A 10,056-nucleotide genomic window follows, 5' to 3' on the forward strand; every position below is an offset into this window, starting at 1 on the left:
CGCGCTGAGGACCGTCCTCAGACCGTCATTTTTTTATGGTTCTGTCACACACGGACTTCATAACAGCCAAAGTGTGAGGGCGAGTATTTGGGCAAGGAGTTGGAACATGAGTGTGTTTTTGGAGGTCAACTTTATCGTTGGGGGGATGTGTTTGGGCCAGGAGGAGCAGCTGCAGGAGTCAAACCTGACGCTTTGTGTCTCTTCTTGTTGTGGCGTTCAGGACCAAGAGTCAGAACTTCTGTCGGAACGAGTACAACGTCACAGGCTTGTGCAACCGCTCGTCGTGTCCGCTGGCCAACAGTCAGTATGCTACCATCAGAGAGGAGAAAGGTAACACCCCCACTCACGGGGACATACCAACATCAGAGGCGTTTGTGTGTCACCGTGTCTGAGACGGCGTATCGCCTCCTTGGCGCTGGTCTTCTTTCCTCCTCCAGGTCAGTGTTTCCTCTACATGAAGGTGATCGAGAGAGCAGCGTTTCCTGCCAAGATGTGGGAGAAGGTGAGAAGTCCAGACAGCTTTGTTTCTACAGCACATTAACAGCCAGCATGGTGGAGCCAAGTGACATCAGGACGATTAACAAGCAGCCGAGTCCAACTGTCTCATTGGAGTGTTACACACCTTCTTAGTTTAGTCCCATCCAGGTAAACCTGACCAGGTGAATCACCAGGTTTGGGTTTGAGACACAAACTGTAAAAACCCATTATAGAAGGATGTTTCTTCGCAGTCGTGATCCCGCCCCTGACATCCGACCAATCAGAGTGAATGTTCTCTGGGGAACCAAGCAGATGTTCTTAATAACTCTGGTTACAGTAAGGTGTGTGTGTGTGTGTGTCGCAGGTGAAGCTCAGTAAGAACTACGAGAAAGCTCTGGAACAGATCGATGAGAACCTGATCTACTGGCCTCGATTCATCCGACACAAATGCAAACAACGTTTCACTAAAATCACTCAGTACCTGATCCGCATGCGCAAGCTGGTGCTCAAGAGACAGTGAGTCACTACGTGCTTCTGCATCAGCACGCCACCTCTTACTGCAGTTCGACATCAGCACACGTGGTGGCGTTGATGTGATGTGGTCACCTGTGTTGCAGGAGGAAGCTGGTTCCTCTCAGCAGGAAGGTGGAGCAGCGTGAGAAGAGGAAGGAGGTCGGTCCAACACAAACATACCAACATGGCGCCGTGTCACTCAGACTCGCCCTTTGTTCACGTGGTTGTTGTGGTTGTAGGAGAAAGCGCTGATTGCCGCTCAGCTGGATAACGCCATCGAGAAGGAGCTGCTGGAGCGACTCAAACAGGGAACGGTACGACCTGCAGTGGCTGACCTCCACCAGGAAGCCGTCAGGTTCAGTGCTAATGACCTGTGTGTGTGTTTGCAGTATGGCGACATCTACAACTTCCCAGTTCACGCCTTTGACAGAGCTCTGGAGCAGCAGGACGAGGAGAGCGAGGTTGAGTCCGAGTCTGAGGAGGAAGAGGAGGATGAGGTGATGGAGCACTGATGCTCACGGGGGTGTTCTTCGGCCAGTATTTGAATGGTTCTGATGTGGTCATGTGACCTGTGTGCAGGATGTTGGGAAGAGAGAGTTTGTTGAAGAAGAAGTAGAGGAGAGCGACCTGAGCGACTTTGAGGTAAACCGTCATTTTCATCATCAGGGCAGGAGTTAGCAAGCAGCGCTAACTGACCAGACGGGACGGAAACAGGACAGAAAATTGGATTTCTCCTTTTTCAGTGGTTCAGATTAGCGCCAAACATTAGTACTCACAACAACCTGGTTTGTATTTTCAGGACATGAACAAGCTGAAGACGAGCAGCGACGAGGAGGAACAAGATGAGTCATGGAGCGATGAAGAGGAAGAGGAGGAGGAGGAGGAGGAGGAGGAGGAGACCTCAAAGGCCTCTGTGTCTAAAGGCAAATCTCCAGCCAGCAGCTCAGCGACCAGGAAGAAGCGAGCGTACGTGGAGATCGAGTACGAGCAGGAGATGGAGATGGAGCCATCCTCCAAAAGCAGAGCCACATTGTGATGTCACACTCTGCTGCCAATAGACTGAGCCGTCCGTGGGGTCAGCTGACTGGGGATTACAATGATGTCAGCGGTGTGTCACTGTCATGTGTCATCATCGCTCTGAAAGTGAAACTGTTCTGCTGCTCCCACATGAAGGAGCAGTGGAGGGCAACTGTATATTTACATCAATAAAGTATTGGTTACAAGTGGGTTTCAGCTAAAACTGGGTTGGATAAATTTGTTCGTCAGCTCCAAACTTCAGAGATAAAAGAAGGAAGGACGTTCTTATGTCCTCCTGGACGAACTTGCCCTCGGTTACGTCCCTCAGACAGGAACCAACCCTGATGGCATCGAGGGATTTCTGTGGTCCTACAGGAAGTCAGTGAGGGTTGTTGTCTGATGTCTGATCTGGGAAAGGCGTGAACACTCCGAGGAATCGGAGTCATGTCCTCGCCCTTGTTGGTTCGACACTCATAGATGACAAGAATATAAAACAAGGTGCTGACTTGTCAAGACGATATCACAGGAATGGAACGAACCTCCAGACTTACCAAGTTCCAGTTCTAATTTTAGGACAGAAACATGAATGATGGAAGGTGTTCTCCTCAGAAACGGGAACATTGCTCACAACACGCCAAAGATAAAATGCTGAGTCATCAGAGTGAATACAGAACTTTATTTACAAATAACTGACTCAGGTACAGTTGAAGAGAATCGTTACAGGCTGAGAATATAAATAGTCAAAGAATCCTAAGAAGCACGTTTGTTACATCAGCAGTCAGAATATCAACAGAAGAAGAAGAGCAGTCCTGCAGCCTGAGGAGCGCCTCCTTCAGGCCGACCAGGAGAACTACCAAGATGCTGTTTTTGCTTTTAAGACCAAAGAATATTCCAAAAAGATTCAGACTGTCTCAGAACCGTAACTACAATTTCCTTCGTCTTGTATTCAGACAAAACCATTGGCTCGCTTTTACCCCGCGCTGGTGCTTCTTGATGTCTGTCTGGGTGATTTTGGCCGTTTCCATCCATAATGTGGTTCTCTCATTTGCAGCCGTCTGGCAGGGCTGATTTGAGTTCCCTACAAGACAGCAGCTGAAGCGATGCATCACAGCAACACCAGGGACTCCTGTTAGGACGAATGCAGGGCAGCAGGCGACACATCAAGGTGACGCCTGCAGTTTTTGTCTGAATACAAGAAGTTGAAAATTATAGACCAAAAATAAAAAAAAAACAATATTCATTTGGTAAAGACTCCTCCCACATCAGGAAAGGGAGCAGGTGAGTGTCTGTGCAACGCTGCCACCTGTCGGCACTGCTAGCAGCAGCAGTCCCTCCTGATTATCCAGGCATTGACCAGGTGGGGCCCAAGGACTCCCAGGGGGGCATTAGGTTCAAAATTCGCACATCATTTAAAACCAAGAGCTAAAAATATTCATGATTAGTGAATGTGTGTCTTTGAGTGGCGCTGGATCAGCAAAGGAACATCGCCGCAGATTCCTGAGTGTCCATTCGGGGATCTGGTGCACGGGGGAGGAGCTGAACCTGTTTGAGCCACTTGTTTGGTAACGGTTTTCTTCTGGTGTGGGGAGCTTAAGGCAGTGGCCATGAGGACAACAGCAGCTATGGTTCTCTGTTTGGGCGACTTGGTAATTCTGTGGTCCCTGCAAATTGCCTCTCATTCCAGGAAGTGTTGAGGAAACAGGAACAGTTTATTTCCTTTAAAATGAAGCGCTGTGCCAATGCAGCATGCAGATGAATCAGCGATGAACAGCAACATTTTATACATGAAGGCGGGGCTTCATGGATCAGGCATCGCAGCTGAAGGTGGCAGCTGTTCACCAATCAGGACAGCGAAGGCTAAAGCAGCCGTCTGCACCGCCAGCTTCCAGGAAGCCGAGTGACACCAACAGCCGCTTGAGAATGAGCTGGTCTCACAGATGTGCAGAGCAAAGCCAGCAGGTCAGAAAACATCTGCAACCACAAATCAATCAAAAGTTGGACACGACATCTTCTGCAACCTTCGACTGGCTAGAGGAGGACACGCCTACCAATGTGGGCTCAGACATGAATGACCCTGCAGGCTACCGTCGCTTCCACAGATCCGCATCATCATTGACGGGTCTGGAACTCTCATGAAAACTAGTGTTTCCTCTTCTCATACTCAGAACTGTGACGCTGGACGATGTTTGTGTGCGAGGGGAAACATTTCTCTGGCTTTCGGCAGTCGGCACACAGACCGGTGATCAATAATCACTGATAGCTGAGCTGAACTGTTGCTGTTTAAATAAGGTCGTTCAAAATGGGATGCTGCTTAGGAAGGATATTTGCTGACCAAACCAGTTAGTGATCTACGCACCGCAGATGACATCAGCACGACCATCAGTGACTAGAAAAAACAATCTCTCCTGAACCTGAGCTCCACGCCGGTCGTTTCCTCATCAACACCACCCTCAATGATTTGCTCCCTTTCACCAGCATCATGTTGCTTTCTATAAAGATATTACATTAATTAAAATATTTGCTTGTTTAAAGGCAAAACGTGTATTTCTATGTGGTAGAGGTCTCCAAGAGTCCGCGCAGCCCCTCGCCACCAACACCCAACCCCGAACAACCCTCCTCAGGTGTTGGGTTCAGATTGGGTTCCAGATGTCGGACCTTGAATGTGACTGGTTTTAATGCCGCTCAAGAATGAAAAGCTGAGTTCATGTTGTATTCAGTTGTTTCCACTGTCCGGGTCTCCCACTAACCCAGAGGACAAGGCGCACTTCCTGGTTTTTAAAGCTATGCATCGTACAAACTAGTTGGCTTGACGCATACCAAGGTTTTAGGTGTTGGACTTCCATAAGCAGATGCACAGACTTCCAGACTTTAGTCCCTTGTTTTGGTTGAGCTCCACAACTCTAGACTTTTCCCTGGACCCACCTGGCGGGGCGAATTCTTGCCTTTTTCAAACCGGTTTGGATGGTCGACAGGCTAAAGCAGTTCCCCCTTAATAGAGACACTTTCAGATCTGCTCAGATGGGACAACACAAGCCACAAAGGTCCACATCAACATGGTGCACACAGGACAAGTCTGTGACCCGCATGAACAACAGGAGGAATAAATCAACCTTATTGCAGGGCAATGGACGTTTCTGGGGGGTGTTGAGACCACTCCTTCATGGACCTCAAAAATTAATTCAAGAATTTTGTAAGAGAGGAGCCTCTGAGAAGAAGCTGATCGACACGTTACATCAGGTCTGCCTTGGTCATGTCCGCAGCCACAAACTACCCCAAGGCCACATTTGAATCTTTCTTATCTTTGATTGGTACTTCCAGACATGGGCCCATTCCTCCTGCGATGAGGACACTTCCAAAGATGAACTGACTGCATTGACACCAGGCCATCCACTACTGCCATTCAGAGCTGATGGGTATTCCTGCTAATGGAAAACGTTGTTCTGGTCCCATTTTACTGCTTCTCCTTAGGGCAAATTATTCCTGGATGTGGGCAGTCCAGTCCATCCAGACTCTGGATCGGCCCAAAACTACGTCCAGATTTGGAACCACGGCAAGCTGCACTTTGGTGGACATCGCAGCAAATCTGGGCAGTGAGTTGGTGTGAAACTCGGCCGTGTCTTGATCCGTCTGGGGACATGGGCCTTTTGGTTGTGGTTGTGCAGACAGGACTCGCTGTTCTCAGAAGGGAGGGGGTCCAGAGAAAAGGTTTGGTGTTGTCTAACGAAGGCCTATTATTGGTTAAACTATTTGGTTAAGTAAGCCTGAAGAAGGGTTGTGGAGGGTGTCACCCTGGCTTTGATCACTCGAGTCAGGATCTTCTTTGATCCAGATTTAGAACAAGGCAGAGTTTCAGTAGATGGGATTTGAGTATGACAGAGGTGCACCATCCATCCAATGTGTAGCCTCTCCTCACCGGCCTGGCCCAGAGTTCGACAGTGCTTCCTTAGAGTCTGGCCTCATTTCAGCTTGGCCTACCTTTAGACCAAGCCCATGTTTTGCTCCAGGTCCAGGAGTATATTCCAGAACTGTTAAAGATGGTTTCCAAAACAGAGAGCAGTGGTATTCTGGTCTTCAATCTGTCCGGATCTAAGGAAAGAAGGAAGGAAGGAGGCTGAAGTGGCTGAGGATTGGGCTCTGGATTTGTACATGGCAAGGTCAGATTGTGAAACTAATTTAATGTCTACAACTCTTGCTTGAGTTGAACCCCCAGGATTTCCATATTTAATAAGAGCTTGATGCTGTTGTGGGTTTATAACAGCCAGAACTGGACCGAGTGTACATGGAGTTTGGATGGATTTCATTCAGTTTCTTGATTTTCCCAAAAATGTCTGGATATGCTCAGAGCTGGTTAGATGTTTGACAGAGTGATGTTTGGATTTTGCTCTGGGTGATCCTGGGTCAGACCGGACCAGGTACAGTAGACGTGATCCAACAAAGTTGCATGTTAGTGCCTGGTGAAGAAGGTTCTCTGTGAATCTCTCCGTCTGTCTGTTTTGGATCTGTAATTTCTGTCTGAGGTTAGCAGCTGCAGCCCTCTTTGGCCGGCTGGCTGTCTGCATTGAGGCGGCCTCCCTGTGGCGCAGATGGTTTGTGCTGGACTCCTGATTCAGCAGCGTTCAGGTCCAAACTGCCATCCTGGATGTTCTGGTAAATCCTCTTTGCTGCCTCTAGGAAAGCTTCTTCCACGTTTTCCCCTCTAAAAACAGACAAACATGGAGAGCGGGAACAAACGTGGTCAGGCGCCACTCCATCACAGCCATGGACACTGGTGTGTGCAATCATAAGAGCGTTGCCTTACGTCTTAGCACTGGCCTCCAGAAACAGCAAACCTGAAGAGCAACAGAAATAAATCAACACCAGTCAGTCAATCCCACTTTCAGATGATGGACCAGAACCTCTTACACAGCCAGGCAGCACGTTGCTCTCGGTCGAGTTGTCCCTAAGTTTGGATGTCAGGGACATGCTTAGCGCCATTTTGACCACCTGATTCTGCAGCGCAATGTCCATACTAACCCAAATATTGTTGAGCAGTAAGGAACAGAGGGATAAATGGGAATTGTTCTGCAGTGTCAGCCATGTTGCTGCTGTCTGGAGACCAAAACAACATTTGGGAAGAACCAGGAAGGAAAAGGACTTTTCCATCGGTTCTCTTCTAGAAAGGCAGCAGCAACAGCAGCAAAACAAAAAAAACACTCAAGTGGCTGTAGAAGCTTTGTGGCCAAATAGATGTAGTTTTTCTCCTAATTTCACTGTTTCCATCATCTTTGTCTGATATTATACACAGAAATACATTGAAAAGGAGGGTAGGAAGAGATGCTGTTAAAGGAATGAGGTCTGAGTGATCAGATCTGACTGGGATTCAATTCAGTTGGGAATTTGTGAAGTGGGAAAGGACATCCCACTGAATGTACTTGAAGGGGACGGACAACTAAATCATTTGAATGCTGACTTGGAAATGTAAACGTCACATGACACTTCTCACCGTTCTCCTCGGCGAACTGTTTGGCCTCCTCGTATGTGACGTCTCTCTGAGCCTCCAGATCCGCCTTGTTACCAATCAGAATGATCACCTGCACAGAAACACCAGAGGGGAACTTTAGACTGAGCGAAGGTTTGTTGTTCTCAGTGGCGGACGATGTCAGGAGTTTAATAGCCGTGGCGCTCGTTGAGCCTCCTGCTCTTCTCACCAGGGGGAAATGGAGCATCAAGGGGGCTTCGGGAATCAGGCCTGAGGTTTTACTCTCCACTGAGGCCTCGATGGCGTCTTTACTCACTGTGTTTGGGTTGGTCAGGTTCCTGGCGTCCGTCAACCAGCTGCTCAAGTGATTATAAGTACTTCTCCTGCACACAAAGACAGTGGCCATCACCATCATGTTGCCACCAGCAAAGTCTGACTGGGTCCTCGGATGACCAGGTCATACCTGGTGATGTCATAGACCATGAGTGCCCCGGCAGCCCCTCTGTAGTACGACCTGGTGACGGCCCTGAATCGCTCCTGACCCGCCGTGTCCCAGATCTGTAGTTTCACTTTCTGACCATGAACCTCCATGATCCTCGTCCCAAATTCCACGCCGATGGTGTGAGGGCAGTCCGCCATAACTGACGGTGCACGCCATACGCAAACAGCCACACACACACACACAGAAAATATGTCAAGGGACAGAAGACTTCAGGAGACAAATTCTAAATGAATACTCAGTCAAGTCGATTCCTTCCACAAGCTGCTGACTACGATTACAGACGGACAGAATGGATTGAGGTGAACAAGAAAGAGAAGGTGTGGACAGGAGGAGCGACAGACCGCCACTGTGAGGAAGGTGACGACAGTAAGATAAAGGACTCACATTTTTTCTCAGTGAACTGATGCAGGAGACAAGACTTGCCCACTCCCATATCACCTGCAGGACAGACGCAGACCAGTTAGGGCCTCAAAAACACACCTGAGACTATCAGGCTAGGAAACACAGTGAAGAGCAGAATTCCAACCCGGGGCCAGTTGTGAACCAACTCACACCACACCAGCTTCTCTACCCAGATCTGGACCATTCAACCACCACGTGTCAATTAAAACACCACCACCACAAGGTTTTTACACCAACTGGATCCTGTAAAAACCTACAAACTGGAAGCAAAGCTGTAGATATGAACCTGACGGAGAACCTGCTGAGACCACTGAGTGATGCAATGAGTCCGTGCTTCTCTTTACTGGTCTAGAAAGCTCAGGATTTAGAACCCATTTTCACCCAAAACATCTGAGTTAACATGAAAAATGAGAATTTTGAATAGCTGGAGCCCAGATTTACATCCAGCTGTGCAGTCCCAGCTGAAGACTCTGGGTTCTACGGGGGGGGGACTAAACTTCCAAATTGCCATTTCAAAATTCTGTGACCTTTCCAGAACGTTGAACTCTGTATAACTGACTTGTGGGACTTTTAGCAGCATGTGGAACAAACACTTGTGATTGGAGGCTCCTGCTGATGCAGGTTGGGGTCCCAGGCGGCTGGTCGGCGTCTCAACGTGGACTCAGACTGGGTGTACTGGCTGGGTTTGGTCGACGAACCGCTGCAGCTCATGATTCGTGAGGCGTCGACTCACCGATGATGATGTATTTAAAGATGTAGGAGTAGTTGTAAGGGGCGGCCGTCATCTTGGTTCTGAGGGGCGGAACCGCAACAAGTACACGTGAGTTACATCAGCACTTTCTGTCTCAACTTAAAGATTTCTGTGTTGAAAAGAAATCAACACATAAACGGCAGCACACACTCGGCTAGGCTAATAACCGGCTAGGCTACCAACCGGCTAGGCTAATAACCGGCTAGGCTACCAACCGGCTAGGCTACCAGCAATCTTTCTTCCTCTCTGTGACAGTCGTGCAGGAGAAAAAGACAGATCTTTGTCAGACGCGTGAACCGCGGGCAGCTGACTTCGCCATCGGAGAAACCCTCGGAAATCCCTCTTAGCTTAGCCGTGAAGCTAGCCGGCTAACGGTGGCAGCTGTGTCTACGCCTTGTTAACAGCAGGAGGCCACTTCTCTTAAAATTCACCGCAAAACCTCCAAAAACCGCCGAGACAGGCGGAGGGTGAAAAAAAGGGATGTTCACCTTCCGTCCGAGGATCTTTCCAATCGGGGAAGTGGATCAAGCTGCTGCTCAGACGGATAATTGTCTCTGTCGGCTTGAGAGCCTGCTGATCCGTCACAAACCGTCCCCTCTGCCGCAATTCTTCTTCTGTGGACAAAAAAGGTAAATACCGCGAGACTTCCGTGTTTCTGATGCCGCCCAGTGGACGAGAAGAAGACCTTGCGTCTGGAGGGTGAAAATAAATCAGGAACAAGTTCTCCTACTGATCAGCTGCAGGGTCCAGGCACCCCCGGGTTCTAAGACTCCCCGGGTCCTCTGGGTTTCCGACACTAAACCGTTTTTTGAGTGAGTTGTGTTGGTGGAACAAAACAGATCAGGGGAGGATGATGAGGGTGAAGACAGTCGAGGCACGAAGCACAAATGCAGCTCCTGTCAAGGATGAGAGACAAACGAGAGAATCGGCCTTCTT

At 49.0% G+C, this 10,056-nt stretch overlaps 2 protein-coding genes across 2 annotated transcripts in view; one reads left to right on the forward strand and one right to left on the reverse strand.

Annotated features, from left to right (window-relative positions):
* mak16 (MAK16 homolog (S. cerevisiae)) overlaps window positions 1–2,240 on the forward strand; it is a 4,012-nt gene extending 1,772 nt beyond the window's left edge. Inside the window, exons 3-10 of the mRNA XM_086205666.1 lie at window positions 221–330; window positions 438–502; window positions 842–993; window positions 1,095–1,149; window positions 1,230–1,304; window positions 1,380–1,487; window positions 1,570–1,632; window positions 1,790–2,240. Of these exons, the coding sequence (XP_086061792.1) occupies window positions 221–330; window positions 438–502; window positions 842–993; window positions 1,095–1,149; window positions 1,230–1,304; window positions 1,380–1,487; window positions 1,570–1,632; window positions 1,790–2,026 (865 nt within the window). The 3' untranslated portion in view covers window positions 2,027–2,240. The remainder of the gene's footprint in view (window positions 1–220; window positions 331–437; window positions 503–841; window positions 994–1,094; window positions 1,150–1,229; window positions 1,305–1,379; window positions 1,488–1,569; window positions 1,633–1,789) is intronic.
* Window positions 2,241–2,647: 407 nt separating this feature from the next.
* On the reverse strand, window positions 2,648–9,755 carry LOC147259605 (ras-related protein Rab-14-like). The gene is made up of 8 exons (XM_086205667.1): window positions 9,609–9,755; window positions 9,103–9,161; window positions 8,352–8,405; window positions 7,929–8,106; window positions 7,782–7,848; window positions 7,490–7,577; window positions 6,806–6,836; window positions 2,648–6,703 (listed from the first exon to the last, which is right to left on the reverse strand). The coding sequence occupies exons 2-8, from the start codon at window positions 9,152–9,154 to the stop codon at window positions 6,526–6,528; spliced, it is 648 nt and encodes a 215-aa protein (XP_086061793.1). The 5' UTR covers window positions 9,155–9,161; window positions 9,609–9,755; the 3' UTR covers window positions 2,648–6,525.
* Between the last annotated feature and the right edge of the window lie 301 nt (window positions 9,756–10,056).

The sequence above is a fragment of the Aulostomus chinensis genome, chromosome 6 (assembly GCF_037954235.1).
Source record: "Aulostomus chinensis isolate RoL2024-O1b breed Wild chromosome 6, RoL_Achi_v1.0, whole genome shotgun sequence".
NCBI lineage: Eukaryota > Metazoa > Chordata > Actinopteri > Syngnathiformes > Aulostomidae > Aulostomus > Aulostomus chinensis.

What these genes read in the sequence shown, in the direction of transcription:
- LOC147259605 (XM_086205667.1), bottom strand. Translation starts at nt 9,154, where the DNA reads ATGACGGCCGCCCCTTACAACTACTCCTACATCTTTAAATACATCATC. An exon ending in TCAGTTCACTGAGAAAAAAT is followed by an intron (nt 8,107 to 8,351) that starts GTGAGTCCTTTA and finishes GTGCACCGTCAG; the next exon opens with TTATGGCGGACTGCCCTCAC. An exon ending in ATGGTCTATGACATCACCAG is followed by an intron (nt 7,849 to 7,928) that starts GTATGACCTGGT and finishes CTTTGTGTGCAG; the next exon opens with GAGAAGTACTTATAATCACT.